The sequence below is a fragment of the Muntiacus reevesi genome, chromosome 11 (genome assembly GCF_963930625.1).
Source record: "Muntiacus reevesi chromosome 11, mMunRee1.1, whole genome shotgun sequence".
Taxonomy (NCBI): domain Eukaryota; kingdom Metazoa; phylum Chordata; class Mammalia; order Artiodactyla; family Cervidae; genus Muntiacus; species Muntiacus reevesi.
The window spans coordinates 67,455,408-67,468,930 of NC_089259.1; the positions used below are offsets into that span (position 1 = coordinate 67,455,408).

At 40.0% G+C, this 13,523-nt stretch overlaps 1 protein-coding gene across 1 annotated transcript in view; it reads left to right on the forward strand.

The window, feature by feature from the left end:
- The window catches only part of LOC136144480 (ATP-binding cassette sub-family C member 4-like), a 108,021-nt gene that overhangs the window by 33,849 nt on the left and 60,649 nt on the right, over window positions 1-13,523 (forward strand). The window contains exons 10-11 of the mRNA XM_065902382.1: window positions 7,429-7,518; window positions 9,960-10,151. Coding sequence (XP_065758454.1) covers window positions 7,429-7,518; window positions 9,960-10,151 — 282 coding nt within the window. The remainder of the gene's footprint in view (window positions 1-7,428; window positions 7,519-9,959; window positions 10,152-13,523) is intronic.

The following is a 13,523-nucleotide window of genomic DNA, read 5'->3' on the forward strand; positions in this document are numbered from 1 at the left end:
ATTTGAGCCCCTGAACTAATCCTGTGTGCCAAAGGCAGGGAAGAAGGATCCCTCTAAGCCTGAGAAAACTAGTGCTTCATAAAGAAACTAAAGAAATGAAAGTATACATGTTATCACACCACAGGAATTGAAACTGGTAAAGGATGGGAGAGAAGAAAGAAAAAGTATGATCTGTTTTCTCAGGGCAATCATCATAAAAATCCACAGTAATCTGATCAACTAAATTTTTTCTTAAATTACACTGCTCACATTTACTGTGTTAAAATGATTGTCTCATTAAAGAGTAAATGATTCTAAAACACCTTCTTTCTTGCCTTATAGAAGTTACTTTTCAAGAAAGCTTGGTGGAAATCTCTTTGAGGCATAACAGTGTTAGGATAATTTTTTAAAGTACAAAGGAAAGTAAAATGAAATCAATTTTATACTTTAAATAGCCATAAGAAAACTTTTGGGTGGTTCAATAGATGAAGGCTTTTGAGTTGATATAACATTGTTTAAGTCACTTGGGCTTTGATTAAAACAGGGATGTTTTCAATTAAATGCTGACTGTTAAGTATCTTAAACCTGGTTTTTTACTGCCCACATCAACAGTTACATCCTCAGACCAACTTTTCCCTTCTTTAATGTGAAATATCGAATCACCAAAATTTTAGGTTGAGTGTACCTTTCAGTCTGTATTGAAGGCACTGTTTTTTAATTTCTCAATGATATAAGGTGCTTTACAAGTATGAACAATATGCTGCTATACTTTACTATTTTTCTTGTTTCTATGTAGAAAAAATTACTGTTATTAAGCACAAAATTTTGCTCTAAGGCTACTAAATTTATGAATTTATTCCACTTTGGAAATGATAGCCCAAAATCCACCTGGTTGATGCTCCTTCAGCATATTCTTCTCAATTCTGGTCACTAAACTACATCCTGAGTTTGCATAAAAATAATGCAGCTTTCAGGCTTTAAAATGACAACATTTAAACTGCCAAGAGAGTCACGGGGTTGTCTGTACAGGACAGTGTTTTCCATCACTTACAGAGTCACAGCTGACATGTCAAGAAGAGAGAAACAATACCACAGCAACAGCCATTTAAGGTAAAAGGAGACACAAGGATTCATGAAGAATATTTTAAATATTCCCTTGAACAAAGTGATTTAACTGATTCTTCTTCAAGGGCAATGCTTATATGGGAACAATTAAAGGTCCTAGAATAACATCTTCCACATGGGAAATATTGAAAGATAATATTGCTTCAGTTAGTCACACTCCAGTCCTTGTTAATTTAGCAGGTCTGTTTTCACAGTGTAGTAGTTCTGTTTTTTAGATCTGCAGAATTTATAGAGAAAGAAAATTACACCCTGTATACCCAAGACAAAGACATTTCCTCCAAAGAAACTGGATGTGTCAAAGGCAGACTTTGGCACAAGTTGGGAGTCGGAGTTAGAGTGGCGTTAGTTGTACCTGATGTGGTCACTATGGTGGGAGCTGAGGAGGGGAAGGCAGAGTTGTGGTTTCAGATTTGGTTGGTGAAGGTTGGCAGTGGGCACAGAACAGAATTCAGCACCTGGCAGTCACTGATGTTGAATTATCTGAAGAGTAGCTTTTAACTTTCATTTATTCCCAAAGCAGGTAGTATTAGCAGCCTTAGCATCAAAACAGGAAACACAGCTGTGCTTTTCACAGATTTCTGGTGCTAAAGAGGTTCGTCTGAGGAGTGGTGGTACTGGGGCTCTTGTGGTGGTATTCAGTAAAGCTGGGGCTGTAGTCATGTTGAGGGTCACGGTGGTTCCCTGAGCCAGTCATCACACAGAGCATGGCTAGGCAGCCTGTGGCCCAGAGCAGCGGGTGGGAGAGCCTGGACATCGCATCCTCCATGAAAGTGTTCAAGTGGACCTGGGGCACCCAACGCTGTCTGTCCTTCTATCCCCTGCACCTTCCCCCCTGCCCCCAGTGTGTGCAGGTGTCCATTGAATTTTTTTTGTACCAAACTATGCAGCATTTTATTTTATTTTTTTTCATTTATTTTTATTAGTTGGAGGCTAATTACTTTACAATATTGTAGTGGTTTTTGTCATACATTGACATGAATCAGCCATGGATTTACATGTATTCCCCGTCCCGATCCCCCCTCCCACCTCCCTCTCTACCCGATCCCTCTGGGTCTTCCCAGTGCACCAGGCCTGAGCACTTGTCCCATGCATCCAACCTGGACTGGTGATCTGTTTCACCATAGATAATATACATGTTTCGATGCTGTTCTCTTGAAACATCCCACTCTCGCCTTCTCCCACAGAGTCCAAAATCTGTTCTGCACATCTGTGTCTCTTTTTCTGTTTTGCATATAGGGTTATCATTACCATCTTTCTAAATTCCATATATATGTGTTAGTATGCTGTAATGTTCTTTATCTTTCTGGCTTACTTCACTCTGTATAATGGGCTCCAGTTTCATCCATCTCATTAGAATTGATTCAAATGAATTCTTTTTAATGGCTGAGTAATATTCCATGGTCTATATGTACCACAGCTTCCTTATCCATTCATCTGCTGATGGGCATCTAGGTTGCTTCCATGTCCTGGCTATTATAAACAGTGCTGTGATGAACATTGGGGTGCACATGTCTCTTTCAAATCTGGTAGCCTCAGTGTGTATGCCCAGAAGTGGTATTGCTGGGTCATATGGCAGTTCTATTTCCAGTATTTTTTTTTTTTCTTTTTCTTTTTTTTTTTATTTTTCAGTGGGTTTTGTCATACATTGATGTGAATCAGCCATAGAGTTACACGAATTCCCCATCCCGGTCTCCCATCCCACCTCCCTCTCCAGTATTTTAAGAAATCTCCATGCTGTTCTCCATAGTGGCCATACTAGTTTGCATTCCCACCAACAGTGTAAGAGGGTTCCCTTTTCTCCACACGCTCTCCAGCATTTATTGCTTGTAGACTTTTGGATAGCAGCCATCCTGACTGGCGTGTAATGGTACCTCATTGAGGTTTTGATTTTCATTTCTCTGATAATGAGTGATGTTGAGCATCTTTTCATGTGTTTGTTAGCCATCTCTTTGTCTTCTTTGGAGAAATGTCTGTTTAGTTCTTTGGCCCATTTTTTGATTGGGTCATTTATTTTTCTGGAATTGAGCTGCAGGAGTTGCTTATACATTTTTGAGATTAATCCTTTGTCTCTTGCTTCGTTTGCTATTATTTGTTCCCAATCTGAAGGCTGTCTTTTCACCTTGCTTATAATTTCCTTTGTTGTGCAAAAGCTTTTAATTTTCATTAGGTCCCATTTGTTTATTTTTCTTTTATTTCCAATATTCTGGGAGGTGGGTCATAGAGGATCCTGCTGTGATTTATGTCGGAGAGTGTTTTGCCTATGTTCTCCTCTAGGAGTTTTATAGTTTCTGGTCTTACATTTAGATCTTTAATCCATTTTGAGTTTATTTTTGTGTATGGTGTTAGAAAGTGTTCTAGTTTCATTCTTTTACAAGTGGTTGACCAGTTTTCCCAGCACCACTTGTTAAAGAGGTTGTCTTTTTTCCATTGTATATTCTTGCCTCCTTTGTCGAAGATAAGGTGTCCATAGGTTCATGGATTTATCTCTGGGCTTTCTATTCTGTTCTATTGATCTATATTTCTGTCTTTGTGCCAGTACCATACTGTCTTGATGACTGTGGCTTTGTAGTATAGTCTGAAGTCAGGCAGGTTGATTCCTCCAGTTCCATTCTTCTTTCTCAAGATTACTTTGGCTATTCGAGGTTTTCTGTATTTCCATACAAATTGTGAAATTATTTGTTCTAGTTCTGTGAAAAATAACATTGTAACTTAATAGTGATTGCATTGAATCTATAGATTGCTTTGGGTAGTATAGCCATTTTGACAATATTGATTCTTCCAATCCATTAATCTGGTATGTTTCTCCATCTGTTTGTGTCCTCTTTGATTTCTTTCATCAGTGTTTTATAGTTTTCTATGTATAGGTCTTTTGTTTCTTTAGGTAGATATACTTCTAAGTATTTTATTCTTTTTGTTGCAATGGTGAATGGTATTCTTTCCTTAATTTCTCTTTCTGTTTTCTCATTGTTAGTGTATAGGAATGCAAGGGATTTCTGTGTGTTAATTTTATATCCTGCAACTTTACTGTATTCATTGATTAGCTCTAGTAATTTTCTGGAAGAGTCTTTAGGGTTTTCTATGTAGAGGATCATGTCATCTGCAAACAGCGAGAGTTTCGCTTCTTCTTTTCCTATCTGCATTCCTTTTACTTCTTTTTCTGCTCTGATTGCTGTGGCCAAAACTTCCAAGACTATGTTGAATAGTAGTGGTGAGAGTGGGCACCCTTGTCTTGTTCCTGATTTCAGGGGAAATGCTTTCAATTTTTCAGCACTGAGGGTAATGCTTGCTGTGGGTTTGTCATATATAGCTTTTATTATGTTGAGGTATGTTCTTTCTATTCCTGCTTTCTGGAGAGTTTTCATCATAAATGAGTGTTGAATTTTGTCAAAGGCTTTCTCTGCATCTATTGAGATAATCCTATGGTTTTTATCTTTAAATTTGTTAATGTGGTGTATTACATTGATTGATTTGTGGATATTAAAGAATCCTTGCATTCCTGGGATAAAGCCCACTTGGTCATGGTGTATGATTTTTTTAAATATGTTGTTGGATTCTGTTTGCTAGAATTTTGTTAAGGATTTTTGCATCGATGTTCATCAGTGATATTGGCCTGTAGTTTTCTTTTTTTGTGGCATCTTTGCCTGGTTTTGGAATTAGGGTGATGGTGGCCTCATAGAATGAGTTTTGAACTTTACCTTCTTCTGCAATTTTCTGGAAGAGTTTGAGTAAGATAGGTGTTAGCTCTTCTCTAAATTTTTGGTAGAATTCAGCTGTGAAGCCATCTGGTCCTGGGCTTTTGTTTGCTGGAAGATTTCTGATTACAGTTTCAATTTCCTTGCTTGTGATGGGTCTGTTAAGATCTTCTATTTCTTCCTGGTTCAGTTTTGGAAAGTTATACTTTTCTAAGAATTTGTCCGTTTCTTCCAAGTTGTCCCATTTTATTGCCATAGAGCTATGCAGCATTTAAAAATTAATTATCTTGTTCTTTCAAGAGCTTAATAACATGGTCACAGACTTCTGTGTAAATTGCACTGTAGTCCAGAACACCCTGTTCTGTTGTCCTGGCCTTGCCTATGGAAGGATTGTGCCCCTTCCTGGGGTCGTTAGTAATTAGGGCTGTCATGTTAGTTAGGTCATGGGTGAGAGAGCCCTCGAGGGGAAGGGGAAGACATTGGGGTTTCAGAGAGAAGCTGAGTCTGAACGAAGTCCCTGGCTGGGTTGGGAGGTGGGAAACAAACAAGAGCTCTGTAACCTGCTCTCTTAGACAGCCAGTTGGGCAGGTGTGGGGAGGTCTCAGGGACCCAGGTCTCATTCGCGGAATAATAGTACCTGGTCTCAGTCTTTAAGCTTTAAAGTAAATGATCCAAGGCCTTCTCTGATGGTCCCGTGGTTAAGAATCCACCTTTCAATGCAGAGGATGTGGGTTCCACCTCTGGTTGAGGAACTAAGTCTCACATGCTATGGAGCAATTAAGCCCACACACTGCAACAAAGACCCAGTGCAGCCAAAATAAACAAACAAACAAACAAACAAACGGTCCTGTGGGAGCCTCCAGATCTCATGGGGCAGGGGTTTTGAACTGTGTCTGCACAGAGTGGGGGCTCAACTGATGATTTTTGTGAGTCAGTGTCCCCCGACCTGGATAACTGGCAGAGGGGACCCGGCAGCCATGAACTGTTGAGTGCTGCCGCCTTCTGTTCACCCCAGAGCAGTGCTGAATCCTGAAGCCTGAACAGGGAGGGAACTCAGTGTCTGCCCCTGAGAGACTGAGGGCCTGCAATAGGAAGCTGATGTTTGTAGGTGGTTCACTATTTTGTAGTCATAACTGAGTAAAAAAATAGTAATGTTGTAATCCTAAGTGTCATACAGGAAGAAAGGAGTGGAGAAGCTTAAAAAGCTTAAAAAGTATTTCTTGTGTATTAAATTCAAGCCTCTTGTTGATAATTTGTCATTTCCCAAATCTGAAACTAGCTTTTTTGGTGTTGAAAAATCATTGTCATTTTTTAAAGTATGTGAATCTTATATAATCAGTTCAGTTCTTTTCAGAAGAAAAATTTCAATTTGAAGATTATTCCGACTTTTAATCCAGAGTCTGTGCTTTTAGTTTTTAGGGCATTTTACTTAATCACATGCAACCACTCCTCTTTTTTTTTCTTGACACAGTGGTTACTGACAATTTTATTAACACTTTGAATATGTAAAGACACATGCACACAACCTTAAGTCTCCCAGGAATACAACCTGTGATCAGCGTGATGAGTACTTTGTTCTTCTCCCTCACACTGGAATGTGTGCTGTTGCATGTACCTTCATGTTTTATGTTTTTCTTACAGTAGAAGTACTTTATTGCTCCTATTTAGCCAGGACAGGTATTGCATGTAACACATATGAATTTGAGGCTTTATCACTTTATCCTATGATGTAATAATTAATTTCTTTATTCCACATTGTTTTGTTGTTGGTGTTACATTAGAGCTCTTGTTAAGTGAGAGCTTTGACTGTTACATGTAAGAGTTAATTTACCAACAGTGACTTCTTCATATTAAAGTTCCCCTTTCCTTGGCTGAGCATTACTGAGTTTCATTCTTTATCAAATGAAAATGGAGAGATTTGTGGAGATTATTATTATATTTATTTATATTATAAATTGTTTATTAAAGTGCCAAGCACTTATGCTGCCACTTTGTAGAGATTAATGAGATAGACAGTTAAAACCAAGGGTCATGATGAAAACTTGAAAAGGAAGTGAGTGTTAGTTGCTCAGACCACTCAGGGGTCCTACTGTTTGTGACCCCATGGTGTGTAGCCCACCAGGCTCCTCTGTCCCTGATATTCTCTAGGCAGGAATACTGGAGTGGGTTTCCATTCCCTTCTCCAGGGAATCTTCCTGATCCAGAGATCGAACCCAGGTCTTCTACATTGCAGGTATATTCTTTACCATCTGAGCCACATGATAAAAAACCTCCCACACTGAATATTCTACTAAGTACATTATTTTTAAAAACTTGTGTGCATCCTTCAGTTTGCATTTCAGGCAGGTGCCTGCTCACCTCTACTGTTTAAATTCTGTGGGGGTCTAGAGCTGTGTCCAGAAATCTGGTAAAAGAAGGAGGCTTCCTAAAAGCAACTAAAACTTCCTCAATCCCCCAAAGAGATGGAGTTGGTTGAAAAGGCCTCCTGGAACAGTATATTGAAATAGGAAGGAGAAAAATGTTGGCTAATGTTAGCATATCAATAGCTATTACGTTATTTTATCTACTTTCTAAAGTAAGTTGTGTGTTACTTTATTGAAATGGGTACATTTTTATAAATTTTAATTTGCAGGAATCAGAAACCCCAACCCTACAAGGACTTTCCTTTACTGTCAGACCTGGTGAACTGTTAGCTGTGGTTGGACCTGTGGGTGCAGGAAAGGTAAGTTGTGATGCCTTTTTTCAGCTCAGTGCAATACCACAGCCCCTGTTAAACACTCAAGAGTGGAACCCAGAGCTGAGTGTGACACAGTTTGAATTGGCTGTATCTAGAACGGTGTTTCTCTAGGTGTGTTCGATGGAATATTTGTTTTGTAAGAAGGTTTCGTGGCCAGATAAATCTGGAAACATGCACATTATGTTTTCCTTCTTGGTGCTTTACGTTGCTTAGTTTGGAACTGGTTGTCAGGAATTTGGACGTCTCAGTGATGGAGATTATTTATATGACAGCTGTTCAGGTTGGATAGAGACAGTGGGGACTTCTTTTTGTCACGGCGGCCCCTCCAGGAAGTCTGGAGGTGGTAAAGGCTCTTCTGGGAAGCTCTGAGCGTTTCCTCACGTGACTTGACTTGGTCCCATCAGTGCACATGTAGTGAAGGTGCAGCCACGTGCTGGAGATAAAGATATAGACATGAACAAGACCCCGACTCTCTGCCTTTCAGGGGCAACCAGGTTCCAGGACAAGATAGATACACAGGCAGGTTATTTCAGCCCAGTGTGGTGAGCACTCTGATGGTGTGGACACAGATACATCATTTCTGTGTGTTACAGGAGATCTGAAGGACATGTGTAGGTGCACTTAGTGTCCTGTGTTTTGTACAACAAAATACAGAAACCTAAACCTGGGATGTGTACAGGAGAGGGTGATGATATCTTCCATGGAGGACTTTTAAAAAATATATTTAATTGGAGAATAATCACTTTACAATATTGTGTTCATTTCTGCCATGAATCAGCCATAGGTTTACATATGTTTCCTCTCTCTTGAACCTCTTTCCCACCTCTCACGCCATCCTATCCTTGTAGGTTGTCACAGAGCACAGGATTTGAGCTCCCTGAGCATGATGGACTTCTACTCTTCAAATACAACAACCTCAGAGTTCTTTTAAATAATAATATTTGGATATATTCTTCACACATAGATTAAAAGTTTTTTTAAATTTATTTGGTTGTATTGGGTCTTGGTTGCAGTGCATGATATCTCTAACTGTGGCAAGTGGGCTGAGTTGCCCTGGGGCATGTGGGATCTTAGTTCCCTGACCAGGGGACCAGGGATCTAACCAGAGCCTCTGGCATTGGAAGCAGTTTTGTCTTATTTTTCTTCAGTGCTTATTATCTGAATGTAATTATTGTTTTTTTAACTTTTTATTTTGTATTGGGGTATAGTCAATAAACAATGTTCTGATAGTTTCAGGTGAACAGTGAAGGGTATATGTCAGCCATACATGTACATGTATCCATTCTCCCCCAAATTCCTCTCCCATCCAGGCTGCTATGTAACATTGAATAAGGTTCCATGTGCTATACAGTACGTCCCTGTTGGTTCAGTCAGTTCAGTTCAGTTACTCAGTCATGTCTGACTCTTTGCGACCCCATGGACTGCAGCACGCCAGGCCTCCCTATCCATCACCGACTCCCAGAGTTTACTCAAACTCATGTCCATTGAATCGATGATGCCAACCACCACCTCATCCACTGTTGTCCCCTTCTCCTGCCACCTTCAATCTTTCCTAGCATCAGGGTCTTTTCAAATGAGTCAGTTCTTCACATCAGGTGGCCAACGTATTAGAGTTTCAGCTTCAACATTAGTCCTTCCAATGAATATTCAGGATTGATTTCCTTTAGGATGGACTGGTTGGATCTCCTTGCAGTCCAAGGGATTCTCAAGAGTCTTCTCCAACACCACAGTTCAAAAACATCAATTCTTCGGCGCTCAGCTTTCTTTCTAGTCCAACTCTCACATCCATACATAACTACTGGAAAAACCATAACCTTGACTAGATGAACCTTTGTTGGCAAAGTAATGTCTGTGCTTTTTAATATGTTGTCTAGGTTGGTCATAAGTTTTCTTCCAAGGAGTAAGTGTCTTTTAATTTCATGACTGCAGTCACCATCTGCAGTGATTTTGGAGCCCCCAAAAATAGAGTCTGACACTGTTTCCACTCTTTCCCCATATATTTCCCATTAAGTGATGGGACCAGATGCATGATCTTAGTTTTCTGAATGTTGAGCTTTAAGCCAAATTCTCACTCTCCTCTTTCACTTTCACAAGACAGAGGATGAGATGGTTGGATGGCATCACCAACTCAATGGACATGGGTTTGGGTGGACTATAGGAGTGGTGATGGACAGAGAGGCCTGGTGTGCTGCGGTTCATGGGATCACAAAGAGTCAGACATGACTGAGTGTCAGAACTAAACTATCAACTTTTAGTTTACATTGACTAATAGTGCTCTTTTCCATTTTTTCCTGAATCTTCCAGAGCTGTACTTTATCCTGTTCTGATATTATTGATCAAGCATCATGGTGGGGTTAGCTGTGCTGCCGGGAGTTTTCCATCCTGAGTGCTGCCTGTTCATGTGTGTGTGTTCCCATCTGTTTCAGTCATCGCTGTTACATGCTCTACTGGGGGTGCTGCCCCCGAGCCAGGGGAAGGTCAGCATGCACGGGAGGATCGTGTATGTTTCTCAGCAGCCCTGGGTGTTTCCAGGAACTGTGAGGAGTAACATTTTATTTGGAAAGAAATATAAAAAAGAACGATATGAAGAAGTAATAAGGGTTTGTGCTTTGGAAGAGGTGAGTAATGACTCTTGAGTTGCATGTACTCGAATTTCAAATAATGACAATATTGGTTTAAGCTCTAAGATTTGTTGAAAGTTCTTTTTATTTGAATTTGGAAGGTTTTTTATTTGTTGTTTTAAGCTGGACTTCTGGATAAGTATGTAGTCATGTACGTTGCTGTTTTGATTCTTATGTGATAATGATGGTCACAGAATGCCTTTGCTTCATTTGGTGAAGTTTAATTCACTTTTATTCTTTTTTTAATGGACAGTTAGCAAAAATATGTAAGAGTAGAGAGCACCGTGTAATGAACCCTCATGTTCCCACCACCAGGTTCATCCAGGGTCAGCTGGTGGCCAGTCTTGCTGGATCTTTACCCCTGCCCTGTGCCACCCCTCCACTCAAACCCCCACCTGATCCCCCGGGATTCTAAAGCAGATCCTAGACCTCAGATTAGTTCATCTGTAAACATTTCATTGTTGTTGTTCAGTCAGTAAGTCCTGTCCAACTCTCTTCGACTCCAAGGATTGCAAAAGGCCAGGCTTCCCTGTCCTTCACCATCTCCAGGAGTTTGCTCAAACACATGTCCATTGAGTTGGTGATGCCATCCAACCATCTCATTCTCTGTCGTCCCCTTCTCCTCCTGCCATCAGTCTTTCCCAGCATCAGGGTCTTTTCCAATGAGTTGGCACTTCATACCAAGTGGCCAAAGTATTGGAGCTTCAGCTTTAGCATCCATCTTTCCAATGAACATTTAGGGTTGATTTCTTTTAGGATTGACTCATTTGGTTTCCTTGCAGTCCAAGGGACTCTCAAGAGTCTTCTTTAGCAACACAATTCAAAAGTATCAATTCTTTGACACTCAGTCTTCTTTATGGTCCAACTCTCACATCTGTACATGACTATTGGAATAACCATAGATTTGACCATATGGACCTTTGTTGGCAAAGTGATGTCTCTGCTTTTTAATATTTTGTCTAGGTTTGTCATAGCTTTTCTTCCAAGGAGCAAGCATCTTTTAATTTCATGCTGCAGTCAACATCTGCAGTGATTTTTGATCCCAAGACAATAAAATCTGTCACTGTTTTCCACCTTTTCCCTGTCTATTTGCATGAAGTGATGGGACCAGATGCCATATAAATCAACAATAAACAAATTCTGTTACCATAAGCAATATAGTATGTAACATTTGCCTGTATATTATCTTTAACCACTTTTAAAAACTTAAGATTTTTTTTAAAACAAGTTTTTACAAAAAGCTTTTAAGGATTTTAAGAACTTTTAGGCATTACATAGTTAAAGTTATGATGTTGATAAATTCTAGTTTGATATTTTTCCACATAGATTGCTTGACCTTACAAATCCCTCTTGGCTGCCTATAAGTTTGTACTGTCATCTTATATTTACACACTCCTTTCAACTTGGACATTTTCTTTTCAGATTGCCTTGACAATCATAGGATAATAAGTGTATTTATCCTTCTGTGTCTAGGTATAGAGACTTTCAAGACTTGAGTTATTTTAGTGTTGCCTTCATTTCAAATATGCTCATTACCATCTGGGCAGCATGATGTGAAAGAGCAAAAGACTCTGTACTGACATGAGCTGGTTCAGATTCCAGCTCTTCTGCTTATCAGCTGACCGTCCTCAGACCAGTGATGTGACCTCACTCAGTCTCAGTTTCCTCATCGTGAAATGGGGCCAGTACTTACTGTGCAGGTTGCTGTGAGGATTAGAGATAGTCAGCGTCAGGGTCCAGCACAGAGCTTGGTGCATAGATCTTACCCGCCAAGAGTTGAGAGAAGCCATGTGCACATGTACAAATGATGGAGCAGAATAAGATGATCCTTCATAAGAGATGAGAGATGTAAAGAGAATCTTAGGAACTCAGCAGGAAGAGATGAATCCAGGTTGGTTTCATGGGAGAGTGTGTTTGGACTGAGCCTGGAAGGATGGGCAGGGTATTGACAGGCGTGAAAGGAGGGGCAATTCCAAATGAAAGAAAAGCTGTGAAGGAAGGCAGGGCTCCTGCTGCTTGATTCTAGAGTCCAGCCCTCCTATGCCAGGGTATGTCTGGACCACATTAAGCATTTCAACAGTCTGCTCTGTGGTGCTTCTACTCTTAAGTCTCTGCAGTTGCTGAAGGGCCCTTGATGTGCTTCTGGACAGATGGTGTCAAACCAGCATCACCATTTCCTAGTTTGCCTCTAGTGTGTGTGTCTGCTGTTCAGTAAAAATTGGTGAAATTTAACTTAAAGGAAAATAACGTGAATAAGAACACCTTCCTGTCAGTGGGAGGAATTGTAGTGTATACTGAAGTCAGGCTTTCTCCTTTAACGTAATCAGAAAATGGTGACTGGAAAATTAGCCTGACTTGGATTTTGCATCAAATTCTCTGAAATGTTTTTCCCATTTGGGGCTGGTCTGTAAATAATTGTCAGAGTCAACAACATACTCACAGTCCTGCTACCAGATTTGGAGGGAGCCTGTTTCTTATGCCCTGACTGTGCTGAGTAAATGAGTGGGTTTAGGTTCCTTTTCTAGAACATGGTTAAGCTTGCTGTGCTATGACATGTTACTATTTTGAGAAACAAAATGAAACAACGTAGAATTAATGCATAAAGCTAAGTGAAACAGTTTGCAAGGACTTCAACAATGAAATAGAGGCCAGTACCTGTGTGTGTGTATGTGTGTGTGTGGGGGGGGGGGAGGGGACTGAGAACCTGTCTTAAAATGGCTCATTATTGTTCATGAAAACCATGCAAAGGCTAGTAATAACTTCTGAACTCAACAAAGAAAGAAGATGAAATAATGATGAATTTTCATGGCAGAGCAATTGTTGCCTTTCGTTGGATGCACCTCAGTTAATCTTTGAGTGAGCAGGGAAACTGTGTGTGTCTGTCTGTCATTGTGGCTATCAGTGTGGCTTATGATGGAGACCCTATCTTTCTTCTCTTTATGGTCCTGTGCTTTACATGTTATGACCCACACTGTGAATGGTGTCCTACTGTTGGTTTGATAAGAAAATAGTCATCAACCACCAGTAGCAAGTTACAATCAATTCCTATTCTTTTTCCATTTATGGAGGGTGTTCATACTTAGATTCTCACAGCATCCTTGAGTTTAGTGACTCTTGTTTCTGTAGCACATTCTGTAGAAGAGGAAAGTGAGACTTACGGAGATCAAATGACTTATTTATGATAGAGACACCAGTGTACCATGCTTTCTCCCCAAGTTTGCCAAAGTAGAGACAGAAAAGTGAGCGCGTCATTGGCAGAAAGGTACTGTTGTGTATCTTGGGTTGATGCCTGAAGGGTTTGGTAGATAATTCAAAGATTTCTAATATGATAACTGTGTAACTTAAACTTGATTGTTATCTTGTTATTTT